Below are 23,071 nucleotides of genomic sequence, written 5' to 3'. Positions count from 1 at the left end.
AAATGCCTACCAGTCTCAGATATGAGAATACTGGGGTTTCTGAATCCATTCAACCTTCTCAGTTTTTGTCTGGTTGCATGGTTCCACTTGCCCCACACAGGGAAGCAGAATTGCGAGGCTTCTGACTGCTTATCTGGGTAGACTTTCTGTTATCCATCTATTTGGCAACATGTAATAAATGTATATTCTCGTTGACAAATGGGAATCAGTCACTGGGATCTTTGGAAAACTGATACAGCCAGTGTCATGCCACTGCTGCTCTACTAGACTAGTGATCATGATGTAAACATTACACTGTATTTTATGCAGAAAATGAGAAAAGGCATGACTGAGACTCTCCCAGTGAGATATTTGAAAGAGGTTACAAATTCACATCTTGTAAACTACATGTGATAAAGGGTGTGCATTTTTATGAAAAGTCATACATAAGTATCATTGAAGAAGGTATGTTCTAATGGAAATAAACAAAGAGGGGGTTGGCAAGACATTAATTGTCTAGACTCTTCTTGATCTTTGGGTATAGGACATGACACTTCTAAAATAAGGGACTTATGATCCTTTATGACCTTTATGAATAGGTAGGTAAAATTTATTTGTGCCCCATTTTAGTGGAGAAAGATAGCAGATGGACAAAAAGTGACCTTCCTGTTTCTAATGTTCCTTAGTTTTCTTTATTATATATTGTGGTTGATAATTTGGAGTAGTAGACGAGACTTCTGTTCAATGCTTATTTATTAATTTCATGGGGAAGAGGGATAGAGCGTGCTGCCATCTCCCAAAAGTGGAAGTCAGGAGACCACTTGAAGGAGCCAAATCTCCCAAACCCCATGTGGATATTGGAGATTACATTCAAGTCATCAGGCTTGGTAGTAGGCGCCTTTACCCGCAGAGCCATCTCACAGGCCCGTGAGATTCACCTGTGAAGAGATTCATACCTTGCAGTGCTAGCACACACCTTTAATCTCAGCACTTGGGAGACAGAGACTGACAGATCTCTGAGAGTCCAAGGCCAACCTGGTCTACTGAGATAATTCCAGGACAGACAGGGCTACATAAAGAAATGGTGTCTCCCTGGCTCAGAGAGAGACAGACAGACAGAGACAGAGACAGAGACAGAGACAGAGACAGAGAGAAACAGAAAGACAGAGACAGAGAAAGACAAAGGGACAGAGAGACAGAGAGAAAGACACACACAGAGAGAGAGAGAGAGAGAGAGAGAGAGAGAGAGAGAGAGAAAGAGAGAGAGAGAGATTAAGCTTGGCTGCAAACCCACCTACCCACTTAACAATTTATACTCACAAACTGCTGTCTCCCAAATGTGCTAATCTCTGAAGAATGTATAAGCCAAAGAAAGACATGGAGCCTGATATGTGTTGTTTAATAGCAGAGATTAGAAACAAACAAACAAAAATGAACAAAAAGCCAAAGATGTGTTTCTACATAAAAATAGATTCGCATATGTATAAATACTCACAATATACACCATCATACCCAAGAAACAATGAGTACCATCTATGACATAATTCGCTAAGTTGTTCATGTCTCACTTTTTGGTCAAACACAGTGCTTTGGAAATTAAACATTAAATAAGACAAAACAAATCTATGAACTTAGAGATACATACTTTATATAGATACAGGGAAGATGAACAATGAGGAAGTTAAATAAACAGGATAATGTCAAATATCAAAAAGTGCTGTGAATGAAATAACCTGATGCTGACTAGATTTTGGCACCACAATGGCCAATCTCATCAGAAAAGACTTCTCGTTGGGAATGGCATTTAGGTGGAGTCCTAATGACACGAAAGGCATTAGTCACATGCTAGAGTCTATTCTTACAGAAAGAACAACATCACCAAACTGATAAATTCAGTGAAGAGAAGTCAGTGGGTCTTGGACACAGGAGAGCAGAAGCAGCATGAGACACAGAACAAGCAAGGCACCGAGAAGTAGGCAACACCATCACTATCCATTATCGGTCTTGAGTACCTTCCAGGTTTTCTTAAATTAGAGATTTGAGAAATCAAAATAAGAGTTAAAATGCTGTCCATAATTAAACTGTAAAACATCCAACCAATGGAATCCAGCCAAAACCGAACAAGCTATCAAGCCATAAGAACACATGAATGGAGGAGCTTACTTACATAAATGCTTGTTTCTAAGTAATGAAACAGATATGAAAGCCTCATATCTGAGAGAAATGATAGGTTTGAAATGATTAGCATCTGTAAATGCTTAAAACATGTTTTAGTGATTACAGAGGCTGGTTAGTTGGAGATGAATGGACAGGCAGGCAGAACATAAAGGATACTGACGATATTAAAACGATGCTAGAATGGCAAATGTGTGTCCTTATCTCTTGTACAAACTGAAGAATGTTCAATACCCAGGGAGGCTCCAATTGTGATACTGGACTTTGGGTGATGTGCCTGTGGAGGTTCATCATGTCTAGCAAATGTTCCGCTCTGGTACGGGGTGCTGATGATGCACAGCCTGTGCAGGCTTAGATAGAGAGGATATGCAGGAACTCTGCTCTTTCCCTTCAATTTTGCTGTGAACTTTAAAATTACCTATTTTTAAAATTACCTATTTAAAAGTCTATTTTTAAAGGTTAAGGGCTGAAGAGATGGCTCAGTGGTTAAGTGCACTGACTGCTCTTCCAGAGGTCCTGAGTTCAATTACCACCAACCACACAGTGGCTCACAGCCATCTGTAATAAGATCTGCTGCCCTCTCTGGTGTGTCTGAGGACAGCTACAATGTACTCACATAAATAAAATAAGTAGATTAAATTTTTTAAAAGTTAAATACAAACAATAATAAAAATAAAACTTAATTGTATATAAAAAGATATGCGGGTGGCCCCTTCATGTCCCTGATGATGTCATATGGGTACCCCAACTCTACAGTGGGTGTTGAGCTAAGACTTCTTTAGCACATTATGAGTGGACTCAGTAAGCAACCCTGGGAAGCACTGGTTATGTTTCAAGAATCAGACACAAAATAAAGTTAAATTCTATCATAATTTCTTTCTTTCTTTCTTTCTTTCTTTCTTTCTTTCTTTCTTTCTTTCTTTCTTTCTTTCTTTCAAGACAGGGTTTCTCTGTGCAGCTCTGGCTGTCCTGGAACTCACTTTGTAGACCAGGCTGGCCTCGAACTCAGAAATCCACCTGCCTCTGCCTCCCGAGTGCTGGGATTAAAGACATGCGCCACCACCACCTGGCTCTATCATAATTTCTACTCACATAGATTCTTATTTTGAGAATTTGTTTTAAAGATTCTGGAGAGATGGCTCAGCCATTAAGGACCCTAGTTGTGTTTCCTGAAGACCAGTGCACAATTGCCAACACCCACACAGAGCAGCTCACAACCACTGTAACTCTTGCTCCACGGGATTGAGCACCTGCAAGCTTGTGCCATACACAGAGACACAGATATTTAAAAGTAAATACGTGTCCACAGAAATGATGTAGAAAGGTGAACTCTTTGAAATTTTTTTTCACATCGTATCTACTTCACCTGCTCAATCCAAAAGAGCCTTTAGCACGTGCTGAAAATATCCACATCTGAACTCAATCCGAACTCAAAAATGGGCAACAGTTTAACTTGTTTGTCTCTGTGCCAAGCATCTGCATTGATAACTATAGGTAGAGGGAGAGAGAAATAATAGGGTTGAAGATAAGATGGAGACTAAATGGTGCATACTTTTTAAATTTTTTAAGTAGAAATTTTCACCACAGCTTATTGTATTAATCTCTTCTGTGGAGGAACAGAATCTATATAAATATAGAAAGGAATTTATTAAAATGGACCAGTTAGTCCAACAATGGCTGTCTATGAAAAGAAGGTCCAAAAATGCAGTAGTTGCAGTTCACAAGGCTGGATGTCTCGTCTGGTCTTCAGTATGCTCTGGTATCCTGAAGACATTGGTTCCAGTGCCAGTAAAGGAATGGACTTGAGAGAGAGAGAGGGAGAGAGAAAGAGAGAGAGAGAGAGAGAGAGAGGAGGGGGGGAGGGAGGGGGAGGGAGAGGGAGAGGGAGAGGGAGAGGCTGCTTGTGGACGTTGTACATCGTGGTGCGCACTAGGCTCCGCACCACGATGTACAACGTCCACAAGCAGGGAGAGGGAGAGGGAGGGAGAGGGAGAGGGAGAGGGAGAGGGAGAGGGAGAGGGAGAGGGAGATTGCCACCAGAAGGAATGGCCCGGATCACAAGCTGGGAGGTGGAGGGGAGCCAACATGAGATTGTAAAATTCTGAATCTTTTCATCTGAAAAGATCAGAATTAATAGTGGGTCTTCCCACTTCAAATAATTTCATTAAGAAAAAAAAATCTTTTACCAGTATACCCAGCCACTTGGGTTTTAGTGAATTCCAGGTGAAGTCAAATTGATATCTTAAAATAGCTATTATAGTTATTAACCATTTGACACTTCAGACGTTAGAACAGGTATCAGTAGAATTTATTGTGATATATTAAGATTGCTTTAATATCATCGTATGCCGAATAATATGTAAGTGCAGTAACTCCCCAAGTCCTTACCGCTCTCATGAGTAACTTACTGTCCCTTGTACTCCTATGTAAGGCCACCCACTCAGGTTATCCAGATGCTATTTGTGTTTGCCATGCAGCAGTGTCCTTTATTTACATTCCTTGCAAGTCTTGTCGGACAGATCTTGAAATAAGTTTGTTTTCTATGGATACACTTCAAGGACCAGAAGGTAGAAGAAGCCCAATCACATGCTGGGAGGTGGAGGGGAGCCAACATGACATTGTAAAAATGCTGGCACTCACCACCTTAGTGAGTCAGCCAGACCAATACACAGGACAGGAGTTCAATGTTTCCCTGTTACTGTTACTAAATCATAGAGGTAGAACTGACCAAGGGGAGGAGTCTGAGTGGCCAGGGCCTCAGCCTAGCAGCCCTGCACTGGGAGTCATTCCAGGACAGGGATCTCACTCTCTGCTCACTGTTATGTCTCCAGCACCTGCTTGGCATTTGCTGGATATTGAACTGTATTGAAGGGATGGATCAACTGATTAATTACCAGGTGAGCACATCTCTTTCCTCCTTTGTAGAAAACTCCAATCTCTTTAAATAGAATGCTGGACAGTATCTGAAGGTTGTTATGCAGACAAAGGCGAAGGGCCAAGCTGTGTTTATTAGGAGAAATTTATAGAGAGGGAAACAGTAGTGAATGTGTGCATCTCCTGGCTATCCTTGGCATATTCCAGACTAGGAATATGCACAATGATCCAGCAAGCTTGTGAGTCAGACATCAGGAGAGGGTGCTTGCCTCTTGGACTGTGAAATCTTTAAATTGATGATTAGAGAAGTGTTAGTTCTCCCCCTGATGTGGTCAGAAACAAAGATAAAAATAGAAGAACCTTGGTTTGGGCTTTTTACTGGCCACTTGTCAGCTGGGCTGGGGTCTGTGGTGGGGGCGAGTCAGCTTCTTTCCTACCTAGAATACAGTGTCTATGCTTTGAAACTCTAGCTATGTGATGTGACAAAGATATCAGTCATTTACTTCGTGCATTCACACATGTCTTGGAAACAGCAGCCCCTGCCATGGGAGGCTGGGAAAGAAGGCTGAGTTCCAAGCCTCGCCAACAGCCAAAACTTCTGAAGCACAAACTTAGGGGACAGTCAGTCTCCAAAGAGCTTTGCTGAAGGTTGACTTCTATAAAGGCAGACTACAGGAAATTCTTTTGAATATATTCATACTCACCTCTTAGTGGTAATGTAACAGCCACACATCAATCACAGCATCTTAACTAGCTCATTCCCATGATCTGGTAGAGGAGCTGTATGGCAAGGCTCAACTTCATCCCTCCATCTGATGCTTCTAGTCTCCAAGGCACTTGTGACCTTGAGCCTCCACATTACCCCTTACATATTCCCAGTCAGGACAGCCCATCCAAATTTCTCAGTACTCCTACATTCCTGGTTTCTTCTCAATCATAGGTTAGTCAATTATCACAATTCTGAGGCTTCAATAGCTTGCCTAGGTTTTAGAAATTTAGTTGGAATTTTAAGCACTCTGTAGAGCTATGGAGAATTATTTTGTCTTGAGGCAAAGATGACTGCTTTATGGGGCTACCTGAATCTTCCCACATTGGCATGTCTCCTTGGTTACAGAAAGTCTGTCCTTGATCCAGAAAGGAGGGAAGATGGTTTAACTCATGTATCCAACCAGGGTAAAGCATTAGTCTTTATTCTGACACAGGTTCAAAGTGACTTGATGATATTATAAACACCAAGTGGAAACCAGATAGCTGATAAAGGGTAAAGAAATCAGACAGGAAGACTGGGGATAAATGAAGAGGAAACTAAAGAGAAAAGGAACAGATGTGGCACTGGCTTTTTTTTTTTCAGGCATGTTTGCCTTTGCCTGGATAGCCATTGAGGCAAAAGAGGTGTCCCAGTTGGTGTTGAGTCACGTTTAATTCCTCTCACAGTTGTTGAATAGGACAAAAGGAAACCAGAATAGTGTGTGGTAATGCACTCACCTTCTAACCCTAAGAACCTGGAGGAAGAGGAGGAAGAGGAAGAGGAGGAAGAGGAAGAGGAGGAGGAGGAGGAGGAGGAGGAGGAGGAGGAGGAGGAAGAAGAAGAAGAAGAAGAAGAGGAGGAGGAGGAAGAAGAGGAGGAGGAAGAGGAAGAAGAAGAGGAGGAGGAGGAAGAAGAGGAGGAGGAGGAAGAAGAGGAGGAGGAAGAGGAGGAGGAGGAGGAGGAGGAAGAGGATTGGTACTAAACCCTAACGAGCGTTCTGTCCCAAAGATGGCATAGATTAAATGTAAAATTCAGATAGATTATTAAGTAGAATATTTAGGCAGATTATGCAGGGCTGAAATGGGATCATGACAACAGTTCCTTAATCTGTTTGCTATTATGGTGGAGAACAAGATGGCGTTCTTTCCTTCTGGAATTTGGACATGCTTTCTGGAATTCAAAGAACTATAAGGGAAGCTCTACCCAAGCTAAGCTGGGTCTCCCTGTAATGTAAATACTTTTCCAAGGAAGAAAAAAAATGAGTAAAAGATGGTGATTTTGCCTTCTGACAACATCTCCCAGACTCTGTGTGTGTGTGTGTGTGTGTGTGCGTGCGTGCGTGCGTGCGTGCGTGTGTGTGTGTGTGTGTGTGTGTGTGTGTGTGTGTGTGTTAACAAAGCTCTCTTGGAGTAAAGCTAAGTGTTTCTGAGGCATGGTAATTTTAAAACGGAGAGAAGGAAAATTTCAATAAGAACCAAGCTGCACCGACTCTCCCTTTATTTTTAAACAGAACCATCAAAGGGCAGCTAACGGAAACATACTTAAGTGGCATTAATTCATCCCTAAGAGGGCTCTCCAAGAGTTTTATTGCTACATAAGGGAAAGCCATAAACCAGCAGGAGGAGAAAGCAAAGAAAGTAAGTCTGAGGAATCATCCTAAGAAGGTGGGTAGGTGGCCAGTAATGTGGCCTTGGCTGCTGTCCACAAGAAGAAACAGAAATTCATGGCAGAGATGTGGTCCACAAACAACCACAGTAAAGAACATAGGACACTGCAAAATGTTGGACACTTCATAGAAGTATGAAACAAATGTCCATCTCCTCTCCTCCTCCTCCTCCTTCTCTTCTTCCTCCTTCTCTTCCTCCTCCTCCTCCTCCTCCACACATTGGATTTCATGGTCATTCTCAACCCCCCTAACCCTTGTCAGTTCCTTGCATAACTACAGGTAGCAGCATGGGCAGGAAAACAGCAGTGAGTCTTTAGACCCTCAAGGATATCAGGGATCACTCAGTCCACCACTCAGGAATTGCCTTTGTGAAAGGAGAGAGCTACTTGAGATCTGAAAGCCTTAAAACCAGACCAGAGATTTTGAAACCTGCCTCCATGGTACTATAATGTAGCTCAATCTGTGGCCTTCATCATAAAGAGAACCTTACAAGCATCTCGTAAATCAATGAATTGCCACCAATCTCATTTGTTCTAAGGCCATCCAATGCTTCTCTGTCCTTTATAAAGTTTATAACATCAAAAGCAGCACTCTTTATTAACTTTGAAGGAAAAATGGCTATTATGTAGGATTTTCCATTCTTACAATCTGGCAGTGGACATCAGGACACAAAATTAGGGGCATGAGGTTGAAAATAGTATGTATATAAATGAACTCTGTTGATCCAGGATTGGTGGCTGTATCATTCCCAGTTAGTGGCCCTCCCAGCCAGCATACCACCTGAGGTCTAATTTTGCATTTAGGTTAGGCAAGGGGCAAGATGAAAATGAGACCGTCCATGTATTCACTTGATAGGATGCATCAAGTCTATTTTATGCTCATCTATGAACTAAACGCAATTATACTGCACAGAGAGAGAGCTCCCTCTTACCCCTATGTCACCTGACTGACTCATGCTGAGTGTACCTCCCCTTAGCCACTAACCTCTAGAACTCTTGAAAAGAACTTATTTTTCAAAATAAATTATAAATTGTATTGATTAGAGAAAATTACTCATGTACATTTAAACAAATGTTCCTTGCTAAATAAGGCTTCATACTTCTCTGGTACTTTAGATTTGAAGTTATCAAATAGTTGCACGATAAAACAAGTATGTGAAAGAAGTCTATGTCAGACTGAATTTGTCAGAATCAAAAGTCAGTGTGTGTGTGTGTGTGTGTGTGTGTGTGTGTGTGTGTGTGTGTGTGTGTGTTTTAAATAACCAAGGTGGGGAGTACATTTTTCAGACACAACTCAAATTAAGAAAAACAGTACAGAGCTCACTACAGCAACATTTATACGACTCAAGTCCCAATGAAGCACAGAGAGACTAAGCCAGGAGAAACAGTGAGCTGGTTGCTATGGACCAGAAACTTGTAGCCATTTGTGAAGTTTACTTCCTTCGACAATAAAAATACAGCTCTGGATTCTGTAGTCACTTCTATGCTATCCCCATAGAAAAGTCGGCCTAGTTTCATAATCTGGAGCAGAGTGAATAAAAACATTATCATCCATATTCTTCAAATAAGACTGCAACAAGATGTGTGTCCTTTCAAGTGAATATATGAACGGTCTTATTTTAATCTTGCCCCTTGCCTAACCATATATATCTATATACATATAGATATAGATATACAATATATATATACATATATATATACATGTATGTATGTATATATACATATATATGCATATATATTGTGTATCTATATATGTATATACACATATTAACACACATATATACATATAAACATATATGCATGTATATACATTTGTATATACATAGAAACATACATGTGACATATGAATATATATGAAAATACACACACACACACACGTATGTGTGTGTGTGTGTGTGTATGTGTGTGTAAAATCTCATAATATTGTACCTTAACTTTTGTTAGAATATCGTGAAATTGGTAATTAAATTAATCCACTGACAAAGGATGGATACAAAGCTAGGAGTTTAAAATTTTAGAAAATATTATCGTGGCCCAGGAAATATTGGAAACAGCGTTTTAAAATGAGAGATGTTTGAGACCACCTGGCACAGAGTTGCCCAGCAAGTTAAAAGAAGGATCTAGGAGAAAAAAGGGTTGAACCCTTTTCTATATTTTCATTTTTGGCAGGGGGTCGGGGAGACCTTGTTTCTACCAGATAATGTTAAAGTGAATCAACTTTTTTTTTTTTAATTCTATAATCCTTTTTATTTTTTTACAGTCCGGACTTTATCCCCCTCGTGGTCCACCCTGTGACTGTTCTACCTCCTACATCTTCTCCCTCCACCCCCACCCCGGTCTCCAAGAGAATGCCCCCACCCCACCCCCACCCCCACTCCCTTGGGTCCCAAGTCTCTCGAAGGTTAGGTGCATCTTCTCTAAGTCCAGACCCCGCAGTCCTCTGTTAAAAGTGTTGGGGGGGGGCTTCATATCAGTTGGTGTATGCTGCCTGGTTGGTGACTCAGTGTCTGAGAGATCCCGGGGACCACATTTTTAAATTCAGAAGTTTCACAGCATGGGATTTCTGGCTTCCCCCTCCAAACTGGAAGAGCAGCCCAAATAAAGAGAGCATGTCCGTGACAGGAAGGTGGTGGGCCGTTCAGAATGGGCCAATTACACCACGTGCACCACAGACCAGCACTCCACTACCCACTCCAGTCGCTGGGCTTCCGTCTGATCTAAGTGATCCCCTTCATTTCATAGTCCAGTAAAAGAAGGACATTGAATGCAGATAAGGTCACAGATGGGGCAATCATCTGCTCCAGTGTCCTGTTGACAGTCCTGTCCTGGGAAATCACACTTACTAAGCATCTCTACAGTGTCCCTCTATATGCTTTTGGACACTGGCTTATGCCTCGTAATGATTTCTGCTCATATAAACGTCCCTGCACACTTCCAGCCTGCGTAACTCATGTATCCTTCAAATCTGGCACCCTTTCCATAGCTCTCTGCCCTCTCTCCACTTCCATTTTCCCTGAAGAATGTTCACTGGATTAACTAGAAACCTTATGATTTCCCTCCCAGACAGCACATCCATCTCTCTCCCTCAAAATAAATCCCACCCTTTAAATAAATGGAACTTGCAATACCAAGATAGCTGTGGTTTGGTTACACTGTGTGCTCTGCCTGTGTTCAAAGGGCAGGATGTTACCACGCAGGCTAATTATCTAGATGGAGCTGTGGTTACAAAGTGGAGGATTTTAGAGACTGCCCTTTCTGTGGCTAACAATTTATCACAATTTGGTGTTTTAGGCTTAGTCCCAGATTGAGGACTAAATTATTTAAATTTTAAAGTCTTTGTTGGGAACAGTCATGTGGGATGGTTTTTTTCTTTTCTTTTTTTTTTTTTTTTTTTCCCGGCTCTGGAACCATGCAACAGAGGGGGAAAAACAAACAAACAAACAAACATTTTCACTGACCAAGAAACTCGACTTTTTTTTTTATAATTCTTTTACAATTCAGAAATTTGCAGGACTAACTGTTGTAACTTTAGAAAGACTAGTGTTCTAACCAGAATTAATTCTGTGTGTGGAGGCGTATAAGGGATGGGAGGCACCAATTTTGAAAGAAAATTACTAGTTTTATTTTCTAAGAGTGGTTGATTCAATTTAATGTTCTGTCTATGTACCATAAAATTCTAGGGACTTCATTTTATTATCAAATTATTAACGGTTGTATGACTCAAATAAATGAAATGTCAACAATTGAACTCCTCAAAACAACTGTCCCAAAGCTAGAAGGGAACGCCAGCACTGGGTATGACCCCTAAATTCCTCTCAGAATTCACAAGACACTCACACCACATGCAGAGATTCAATTAATAAATATTTTAGTATACAGGAAAAGTGGATTAAGCTCACATTTGACCCTTGATTTGGGGAATTCGTTTCACAATTTCTTATTAAAACACCATCGTGAATAATCTACTGACATAACAGCTTATTCATTCGAAGAGAATGCCAGCACAAGACTTAGCTTGATTTTTCTCTGTGTACACCAACCGAGTGTATACAACGGCCACACAGAACGGAGCATATGGAAAGAACTTCTGTGCGGTCTGTCCTCAGAAGTCACTGGCACACGCATGCCTGCGAAGGGCTTTACCTTCTGATTCCAGGAAGGGCCCAAGCCAACTGGAGACTGAAACACTGTACTTAACAGTTCAGATTTCCCAGTTTTCAAAAATCGTGTCAGTTTTTCTAATAGTAAGAAACACCATTATATCACCTAAGCCTCCTGTGAACCCTCCACCTCTCCAGAGGATTCCTGTGCTCTGGCGAAAAGCCAACTGGATGACAGCAGCGCAGAAAAGAGGGGATAAAGTCCAACCTTTAGTCCTCCCTGCCCTGGCTCCCACACTGCAGGTCCACCCTAGGGCTCCCCAGTCCTTAACGCTCTAATTCAGGTGAGGGTCATTCAGGAAGCAAGTCTGTTTCTGTCTTTCTGCAGTACATGATTTTAACTTTGTGGGGTTTATGGCCTAAGATGCTTTGAGCGGAGTCTAATTGTTATCACCTTACTTTATAAAGCTAGTTCAATTAATCTACAGAGGACCACTTCAACCACAACTACCCTGCACTCACAGACTGGCAAGAACTTTTTCATGGGAAGCCTTTGCCAATGCTTGTATTTACATAGGCAACCTGGATCTACTGTAAAACCAATAAGTATTCTTAATGGCTGAGCCATGTCTCCAGCCCATTCACTTGCCACTCTTACTTCGAAATCAATATTTACTGAATGACTTTGCAAGAATTTTAAGGTCACACGATTGTAGGAAAACATAATTCACAGACTTTATTTTATTTTATTTTGTTTTGTTTTGAGAAAGGGTCTCACTGTAGAGTCCTGACCTAACAGTTGCTGTTAGACCAAGCTGAGCTTATACTCACCAGACCTCTGCCTGCTTCTCCCTCCTGAGTCCTGGGATTAAAAATCACGTCTGGCCTTCACAGCCACGTTTTAGAGAATTCTCAATGACCTTCAGTTTTGTATTCAACCTTTTAATCCTCTTTAAGGCAGGCATCATGCAATGAGCTTTGTTTCTTATTTGGGGTCTTCCTTGGGTGTCTCATGCAATATTGCTTATCTCTCAAGGAAAAAAATTATAAAGAGTTTTTTATAAATTCCATCCCCAACTGTAAGACTGGAGATTGAAAAGCTACCTGACATATGAGGATATAGTTAACTTTCCAAAACAAAAACCTTGATCGTCTCCATTGTAAGTCCATTTACCTATGAAGAGTGTAAATTTTCTTCACATTCTTGATTACCAGAAAATGTGAGAATTAGAAAAGACCTTGAATTCTACTAACCAACATCCTCATTCTGCAAGCAAAGGGAGGCTCAGGCTGGATGGGTGGCTGAGTCAGACCTACAGCTTCGGCACTCTGTGCTCTGAGGACAACTGGGACTTTCATTCTCGGAAAGGGAAAAATTCCACTTTAGAATGCACTCTTTCAAGGTTTCTCTCAAGTGTTTTGTAAGCTGTTTAGCAGCTGACAATATTCCAGTTAGGGAAACAAAGGGAGCTAATTACAGGCTTCAAATATGTGAGCTATTATTTTAAGAGAAAATATTCTCCAGATGTTTCCCACCTCCTTTGAGAATGGAAAGAGGAAATGAGCTTAAAGTCCAGCAGAAGAGATTCCGATTAGATATTAGGAAATCTATGATGTGCTGTAATTGGTTACTCAGAGTATTGTGACATCTCCTCTAGAGACCTGCTGGAATGTGCTGCCTGGCCACTCATTTCAGGGGGGTTATGTGTGTGGCCCATTTTGGTGGCAAAATATAATGGACTTCTCAACTCCCGTATGTCCCACAGGTCATGTTTTGCTTGTAGGTGGGTTCTTAATTGTAATAGGATCTGGGGTTGTAAGTGAAGCACACAACTGGAGCGTAGTTTTCATCGCATCTGATATATGTAGATGAAAAGGTGAATTAAAATCATGAAATGTTTGTTGGGTGATCTTGCCCAATATATCCTTTGGATTGATTGGCCAGGATCGATGGGGTCATTTTATTTTGGGTTCTGTTATATGGTTCAGCATAATCACATTCCCAATGGCTTCATGATACCACGAATATCTCATCTGTGTGTGTGTGTGTGTGTGTGTGTGTGTGTGTGTGTGTGTGTGTGTGTGTGTGGTTTTTCGAGACAGGGTTTCTCTGTATAGCCCTGACTGTCCTGGAACTCACTTTGTAGACCAGGCTGGCCTACAACTCAGAAATCTTCCTGCCTCTGCCTCCTGAGTGCTGGGATTAAAGACGTGTGCCACCACCACCCGGCAAATATCTCATCTTAAGAACAAAGAGTATTAAACTCATTTCAAGATCCTATTTTATAATGCACAACTTCTCAACCAACAAGTTGGGTTGGTCATGTGGAGGACAAAATTGGGAAGAGTGAGGATGTAATTCGATAGACCTGTGCCTCACAAAATAAGATGGGGGTGTGGCGCTCCTAGAAGCAACCAACAGGAGTTCTAATTTTCTATCTTGAAATATAACAAGGACAAATATACAGTTCTGAATTTCAGAAAAGCAACCAATCATATAAGTACAGGATGGGACGATAGCAATTGAAAGAATCTAATAGCTTAACAGTTCTACAGATGCTGGCACGGTTATGCTTGCCCATAATACCAGCACTAGGGAGTGGGGAGGTGAAGGCAGTAGGATCAGAAGTTTAAAGTCATCCTCAGCAAGTTCGAAGCCAGCCTAGACTACACGATCCTCTGGGCCTAACAAATTAATTAATTAATTAATTAATTATGAGCTTACTAACAATTAATATTCAAAATGATTATAACTTCTCCAGCTCCAATTTTCTCATTTATGGTCAATTTTATTCAGAGCCAATCTGGGCACAGCATTGAATGATTCCCCAATGATAATCCATCCCCACAAAAGGATTCAACTTTCAGATTTCAATGTATAAAAGAGAAAGAGTATGATTTACAATATATGTCCTGTATATGATATATATATAGATAGATAGATAGATATAGATATAGATATAGATATAGATATAGATATAATACATATACACATGCATATATACAGGGTACAATATTTATCCTGTAATAAACACCTAATATGTATTAATTTTTCATCCATGCTGCTGCAACCAGGGAATATCTTGTTGACTGAACCCCCACAAGTAGTAATGAACGCTACACACTTACCTTATGTGTGGGTTCCCTGGGAGGACACATATGTTTCCCTTCATGGTTTACAGTTGGTCCTATCTTCCTTGGAAACGCAGGTGTCAGCCCATTCAGAAGCTCAGTCCCCAGTCCAGAGCGGGTTTTGAAAAAGCAATGCTCTCCCTCACCTGCTTTCTTTTTTCGCTTTTCCAGTCACATCATTCAGATTTGTTGTGTCTACATCAAAGCATAATCCTCAAACTATTTAAAATACAGTTCTCATGACAGGTTAAACGAAGCTCAAAATTGTATTTAACATGATGACAAAGTTGATTTAAAATAAAGCATAAAACCTTAATGTTCGAAAATCACATAAAAAGAACATTGATATTATGCTAAATTGTATCAAAACTGGTTAATAGTAGAAGAGAAAATGAGACCATAATCCTGAGAGTGATAATATCAGTTATAGAATAAATTATATCTGTAATACTTACATTACAACAAAGTTCAGATCTCTGGTTAACCAAGGAGTGGGCAAAAAGGTAGTCACATGACCTTTTGTTCCCCACCCCCTTCATTGAAAATATATTCTTTTCTCATTCAGTACATCCTGATTAAAGTTTCCCCTCCCTCTGCTCCCTGTTCCTACCCACCTCCCTCCCTTTCAGATCCACCCCCTCTCTGCCTCTCATTAGAAGGGAACAAGCTGCTAAGAGATGACAACCACACATAACAAAATAAAATATGACAAGACAAAACAAAAGCCATCAGAGACAAGGCCAACCAACAGAAGGAAAAGATGTCAAGAGAAGGCCAAAACTCCTTTGATCTAAAATTCTGTCCTGCCTGAAAATTATGATAGGGCAATGGTGGCACCAAGTTTGTGGCAGTAACCAACTAATTTACTATTTGACTTAAGGCTCACCCCACAACATGGTATCCATTCCTGACATGGCTTAGGTAACCAGGAACCAGAGACTAGATAGTCCAGAGACCTAGGGCAAAACCAAATACTACTACTGGTCTTTTGTAAAAAGCAATAAAATGAATCTTGATGCTTTTCTGCTATATTCAGAGATTGGTGCCCTATTTTAATTATTTATTGATTAACTTCTGTACTTATTTACTGGTTTTTAAATACAGGATTTCTCTCTGTAGCCCCAGCTGTCCTGGAACTCACTCTGCAGATCAAGCTGACCTCAAACTCAGAGATCCACCTGCCTATGCCTCCTTGCAGGAATTAAAGCCCCACCGCCACCTAGCTGTGAGTTTAAAATATTAAGTCTTCCCTACAAATTACTCATAAAAAATTTTAAAATAACAAAGTTATGCAACAAGACAATGGATTGCATTATCAATGTTCCCATCATTGTTAATATCCAAAGGGGAGATATTAGTGCTTCCTTTGTGTTAACAACCATTGTAGGGAAGATTGTAAGGCATGGCTGGGATGTAGTGAACTATTTTGAAAGTGTGTCTCAGTCTCAAGAGTTTTAATTATGAAGATTTGTTAATAGTTCTGAGCATCCCCCCTCCCCCCCCAAAATCACATTTTCTTTTTTTCTAGAAACTCAGTCATATTGGCTAATGGAGGAAAAAATAGAAAGTTGGTTACAGTTGTGTTTAACTTTAAGTTAAATAATGGTGGCATAGAAGGCTTAAAACATAAACTAGAAATTGAGTTGGTCCAGAGAAAGTAGATGCCCTGAGTTGATTCAACCACCTCAAAATCTGATTAAAATACTAATCCACAGTACCTCGGTAAACGACTCTATTTAGAGAGATGATAAAAAAGAAATTAAATTAAGATGGGGTCACTAGGGTGACTACAATACAAAGACCATATGGAGACACAGAATGAAGACTACCAAGACAGCCCGATCAATAGAGCCACACCCCAGCCACACCCCAGCCACACCCCAGCAATTCACTGACCTTGGAAGTCTATGCCTACTTAATAGTGGGAAAGTAATTTGTTATTTAGTTAAGAGTCTGAAATGCTTCATTATGCTTCATTATCCCCAGCACAATACAGTATGCATGAAATCTGAGAGCTTAAAAAGCAATAATACCTCCTAAAGAGAAAACGAACATAATAAAGGTGTGTCAACACGTAGGTGATAGGCAAGGACGAGGGGCATACTTTTGAAACAATCTGTTAGTGAAAAAGGCCCACAACTACACTGTGATAAGTAGAATCATCCCTCTGTTCCTATATGGTACCTTAAGTGACATTATTTTAAAGTCAGCAAAAATGGCTCAGTGGTTAGGAGCATTTGTTCTTACAGGTTTGATTCCCAGCATCCATACGGCAGCTCATAAGTGTCTATAACTCTAGTCCCAGGGCTTCTGAAAACCTAGCCTCTATGGGCACCAGACATGTATGTGGTCCATATACATACATGCCGGAAAACAGAAAAATCTCAATATTCAAATCTTTCCGCATAATTTGCTTCCCGTGGATGTTTTCAGCTCCCATTCTTTCCAGTCTCTCCCATTTGAAGTCATTCTAAGGCTCTTTCCTCCACTCTATGCACTATGAGTTTGTGTCCAGGTTCCTGTGTTGTTATCCTCATCACCAATGTGACATTGCGAGTTGTATGGGATATGATTAGGTCACAAGAGCAAAGAGCCCTTTGGATTGGTGCCCTTAGGAAAGAGCCAAAACAGGTCCTCTCCTTTGCCCCCCCACATGAGGGCAGAGAAGATTAACAGTGTGAGCCAGGAAGCAGTCCTCCCCAGACACCTATCATCTGGCCTCTTATTCTTGGACTTTGAAGCCTCCAGACCTTTGAGCTCCATTGTTTATCACACCCAGTCTGAGATACTGCATCATGACAGCTTTGATGAACCAATGACAATGGCCTACTGCATTTGCTAGAACCTGAGTAAATTAGACACACCCACTTAACTTTGTCTACAGCACTTGTATCCAATATTCACAGTTATCTCTACTTGCTTATCACCTGTCAATACTAGAAAGCAAGTTCAAACAAGGCAAGACTCCATCTTTTTTTAAAAATTAACCATTGTATCCTTCGACCTCTACCCATAAGAAATTAAAGCTGTAGCTCAATAAATAAGGGTATCTAGTGAATGAATTGCTCTGGAAAGCACAATCAAGAGATAATTTTCTTTAAGACGCATAGAAAAGCAATTCTGGGAAATTCTACCTTGTTTTCCTTCTTTTTCAAGGCTTTTGAGAAACTACAAACCCCATGTCAAGACAAAGAGTGGCCTGGCAGATACGAGGGGCTTGTTCCCACTAGACCATAGACGTGCATGTGTGCACAAAACTAAGTTAGATACAGAGCAAAGACTGAAGGGTAAATATTTAATTATCATTTTGTATAGCAATCCAAAATTTCGTGAGGATAAATAGGCAAAAGGTATGCTCACAGCACCTAAAATAATATGCATCATGCTAGTCTGGTGTGATTATCATAGATGGCAGGAGGAAACGAGATCTCCTTCCATCCTTGTCCAACTACAGGAAACATTCAGGAAGCTATTCAAAGAGATGGGGACTGACAATTCTGACAAGATAAATGGCAGCATTAGTTCAATGGGTCTTTTTTTTTTTTTTGGTTATATTTAATAAGTGTGTTTTAACTGCCATCCTCGGTTTGCTTTATTCACTTTACATTTATCATTATTGCAGTTAATCTCACATTTCCTTTGGCTAGTATCTTCTTAGGAAAGTCTCAGTTGGTTTTGATTTGTCTCTTTGGCTGTGCTCCATAACTTACATTTAAACAGTACTTTTCAGCTTACAAAGAATTCATATTGTTGTCTGTCAAAACTCTGAGGAGTGGGCCAGAGATTGTCATTTCTCTGTCATGGGTGAGAGAACTGAGACCCAGTGGAGATGAGGGATCTGCCCAAGGCCTAGGTATGGAGAAGTGTAGAGCTAAAACTCAAACGTAGGTTTTTTGAGTTCTAGAGTATATAGCATATGGCATATGGCATGAGACTGGTCACTTAGTCTACCCAGCTGACGGAGGCGCCTTGTCTACATCTCTACACCCATTAAATATTCTTATCGTCATGTAACACACACACACACACACACACACACACACACACACACACACACACACCCCAATCATAAAAGAACAACTAGGGAAATAGAGAAAACGCACAGCATATTGTGCTCTTCAGAAAAAGAAGGGCACGGGCACCCACTGCCATGGCGTCTCAGCAGGGCTTCTAAGACTGCTTCTTACCCGTAGGTGTTTCCCTTCTGTAGCGCTTCTGATACTCTTCAAATGATGTAAGAGAACCAAGATACCACGTTGACCACCAAACCTCTCCTCAGGGACCAGAAGGAAAATAGTAGGGATAAGTCAAGCGGTAAATTCCTCCATAAATTTTCAAGTTAAAACTGAGCAAAGTTTACTTAAACAAAGAGCCAAAGAAACGGCAGAAGGCTAACTGGATGAGGTGGTTTTCGAGAGAGGAAAGCCAAGCTAGTGAAAGGAAGTGGTGTGAGGGAAGCTGGGTCCTGATGAGCCCTTGGGATTCACCTGGGTTTTTAGGCATCTTGTTCCATCTCAGGTATTTTTAGCATTTCACAAGTGTGTCCTGGCTTAAAGACTACTTAAGAGTAAACAGCACATCAAGTGTGTTGCTGGAAGGGCAAAAGCCAAGCATCTAAGTCCTATTCCTAAAGAGAGTACCACAAGTTTAAGGCTCGTTAATGGAATCCGTTCACCCTGAAAGGCAGAATTACAACCGAATGAAGTGCCTGGCTAGCTTCTATGTCAGTAGGTCTTACCACATTTCTGGTATGAATGAACACTTTCAGATCACTGGTGAATACCTTTAAAGGTATCAAATATTAAAATCAGGAGGGATGTAAAATAAAACTAAGACCTACTTGTAAACAGAGGGAGAGCTAGACAGGATTTGTTTAACTATACATATCTGGACAAAAATTAAGGCCAAAGAACCAGCCTTGGTGGGGGCCAGGGGACCAAGAGTGTGTATAGTGTGTTCCATCTGTCTTTTAAAGAAGTTTGTGTTGCACTACATATTTGTAATCTGTCTCTAGGCAGAAAAACAAACAAACAAACAAAGATGGCGAAGCCATGAGCAAAGTTGCTGCTTCAAAAATAAGGGATTTTAAAGAACAGGAGTTGGGGGGGGGATGTTTTGTTTTGTTTTGTTTTCTCTGTGTCTTTTGCTACTACTTAAAGGTGCTTGTATCATTTCCAGTACAACAGTGTAACTCCCTGAGACCAGAACCCACTGACCAGTCTGTATCCAACCTTGCATTCTCAGGTGGGCCTAGCATGACTTCTGATAGGAATTTAATTAAGGTCAGTTGAACTTTTACCACAGACGTTCATTTACACCAGAAATAAGTTAATATTAATAAAAATAAATCAGTATTCATTTTCTGGCTCGGTCCTAATGGCTTCTAGTAAGCACTTCATCATTTTAGAGGGACAGAAAATAGCAATGTTCTGACTGCTCCCTCTTACCAATCCATTTATCACTCGGATGCCTGAAATAAACAGTTCTTCCTTGTAACTATGATGATTGTATCACAGAGAATGCTTTATAAATCATTTTAATGGCTAATGTTACGTCACTAATTCCCTAGAGGAAAAAGACAACTAATTTGCAGATTTGGAAAAAAAGGGAAAGCAATGAATTTTCTGGTAAGGATTCCCTATTTAATTAACCAATCCTTTTGTAACCTTCAGACTTTTGGAATTACCCTTCAATAGAATGTCACAAGTTCAACACGGATTTTCTAAAAAAAAAAAAAAAAAAAAATCAGGATACTATAATCCACAATTAAGGTAAGCAGAATTATAAAGAAAAACTCTCAGGGAAAAGGAACTTGAATTACTTGTGCACAAGTCTTTTGGAGGCGTCCCAGGAAATAGTTGCATTAAAGATTGTGAAGTTCCTGCTACTTCTCATTCTCCAGCATGGGACACTCTCTAACTTCCAGTTAATAAGGTGTCAGTTTACAAGCAGCTATTCAGAGGTATTTCGCGTTCAGCCGGTGGACTGTGGAGGCGGGGCGCACCAGACTTCCAAGTGTGTCATGCCTGCCCTCTGGTGTCCATTTTCCCACATTGCATTTTTCTGAACTGGTCTCCAGCCTAGAGTGTTACCAAGCAGAGGTTTCCTCAGGTTGATTTTTATAAACAGATAAAACCTGTTTATATTTATTCAGTTAACTGTTGACTTGCAAAGAGAACCATTAGATAGCTTAGGAACAGTTTTTTTCTTGTGACTAGTCAGTCATCGTATTTATGCAATTAATTTACTTTGTAAACTCCCTTTGATTCATAAAACTTCAAAGATAAACTTTAATGGACTCTCAGTGCAGTTAGCCAAATTCTGAACCAGTTACTTCATAGTATTCAAGTAGTAGGAAAAAGTGCATAACTATGATAATAGTTTTTACTATGACCTCCTGGCATTGTCAAATGAAACGCTCTTTCTCTGTCGTTGTTGGTGTTGCCATTACACTTGTTGTACATTCATATTTACATGTATCTATGACAAATGTAAGCATCCAGAAAAGCATTTAGTAGGTGGGCAGTCTCACCTCCTGTCATAACCTAGACAGTTGAACTGTTTCCATTTTAAAGTGCTACCCAGTTAGAAGGCTGCCCCATTGAACAGTGAGTTGAAAAGATAACACTCAAATTCTCTCTTCCAAATTTTGTTGTAGCTCCTACATGATCACCCAGAGCTTTTCAGTCCTGAATGCATAGCTTTTATGAAGTGGTCCAAGGGTCCTGGTCCATTTCCAAGCAACATATCAGCATTCCAGCCAGCAAGGACACAGAAAGAAAGAAGCATGCTCACTGCCTCCAAGGGACCTTCCAGGAAGGAGCATCTAGTACAATGAGATTCAGTTAGCAAAACTTATTCATATCACCACACCTACCTGGGTGTCTTCATTGTTTTATCCCAAGCTACAAATCAGGTTTTCTGACATTATGGGAAATTTGCATAGTTGGTATTTGGAGAAACTAGCAACCTCTAGACTATATTCCAATAATTAATAAATGCTTTCATTTGACAGATTCAACTCTTCTGGCAATTTTTCTATTTTTTTGTCTTTTATTTTTTTACTTTTTTACGCTCCAGTTTTATTCCCCCTCCCAGTCTAACCTCCAACTGTTCCACATCCCATACCTCCTCCCCACCCCCCTGTCTCCACTAAGATGTCCCCACTCTCTCCCCCACCCCACCTGACCTCTAAACTCTCTGGGTCCTCCAGACTCTTGGAGGTTAGGTGCATCTTCTCTGACTGAAACAAGACCCAGACATCCTCTGCTGTATATGCGTTAGGGGCCTCATATCAGCTGGTGTATGCTGCCTGTTTGGTGGTCCAGTGTTTGAGAGATTTCGGGGGTCCAGATTAATTGAGACTGCTGGTCCTCCTATAGGGTCGTCCTCCTCCTCAGCTTCTTCCAGCCTTTCCCTAATTCAACCACGGGGTCAGCTGCTTCTTTCCACTGGTCGCGTGCAAATGTCTGCATCTGACGCTTTCAGCTGCTTGTTGGGTGGTCCAGAGGGTAGTCATGATAGATCCCTTTTTGTGAGTGCTCCATAGCCTCAGTCATAGTGTCAGGCAGGTAGCATCTTCACTCTAAGGTCTTTTCTCTTGTAACTTTCTAACAGTGGAGACTGTGGGTTTCTCCACGTTCCCTAACTCTTCTGTCTCCAAACAGAGAGCAGCCCCTCGGCCTGGAGGTGCTCACTGCGTTGGCGTGTTCCTTTCTCTACAGGTGATGGCTGTGCCGCCCAGGCCTCTACAGCTGCTGGGAATACTGTTCATCGTTTCCCTGAACTCTGTAAGACTCACTCAGGCCGGTGCCTACTATGGAATCAAGCCTCTGCCACCTCAAATTCCTCCTCAGATACCACCACAAATTCCACAGTACCAGCCCTTGGGCCAGCAAGTACCTCACATACCTTTGGGTAAAGATGGCCTTTCCATGGGCAAGGAGATGCCCCACATGCAGTATGGCAAAGAGTATCCACACCTACCCCAATATATGAAGGAGATCCCACCTGTGCCAAGAATGGGCAAGGAAGTGGTGCCCAAAAAAGGAAAAGGTAACATCATATTGAACAGTTTCAAAATAGCAGCTCTCAGACTCCTAAAATATAGTTGAAGAGGAAACTATGTAGACACTTTTTTAAAAAAAAATTGTTATTGCTGTGAATCAAATGCCATTTTTTTTTCAAGGTTCAAACTTAAAGATACAAGGAAAAGACTTTCAGGAAAGATTATTCAATTTCAAGTGTTCAGCCCTGAAATTATATACATGCAAGCAAAACTAAATTGACTCAACAGGTTTTACTTATAGGTTTATGCATATATATATATATATATATATATATATATATATATATATATATATCAATAAAGAGAAAAAGAAGCCAACATGGAAAGAAC

At 40.7% G+C, this 23,071-nt stretch overlaps 1 protein-coding gene across 1 annotated transcript in view; it reads left to right on the top strand.

The window, feature by feature from the left end:
* The window catches only part of Col8a1 (collagen type VIII alpha 1 chain), a 131,125-nt gene that overhangs the window by 100,261 nt on the left and 7,793 nt on the right, over positions 1 to 23,071 (top strand). The window contains exon 3 of the mRNA XM_021209503.2: positions 22,398 to 22,728. Within this exon, the coding sequence (XP_021065162.1) occupies positions 22,401 to 22,728 (328 nt within the window). The 5' untranslated portion in view covers positions 22,398 to 22,400. The remainder of the gene's footprint in view (positions 1 to 22,397; positions 22,729 to 23,071) is intronic.

The sequence above is a fragment of the Mus pahari genome, chromosome 12, assembly GCF_900095145.1.
Source record: "Mus pahari chromosome 12, PAHARI_EIJ_v1.1, whole genome shotgun sequence".
Lineage (NCBI taxonomy): Eukaryota > Metazoa > Chordata > Mammalia > Rodentia > Muridae > Mus > Mus pahari.
This window is presented reverse-complemented; position numbering and strand designations above follow the sequence as displayed.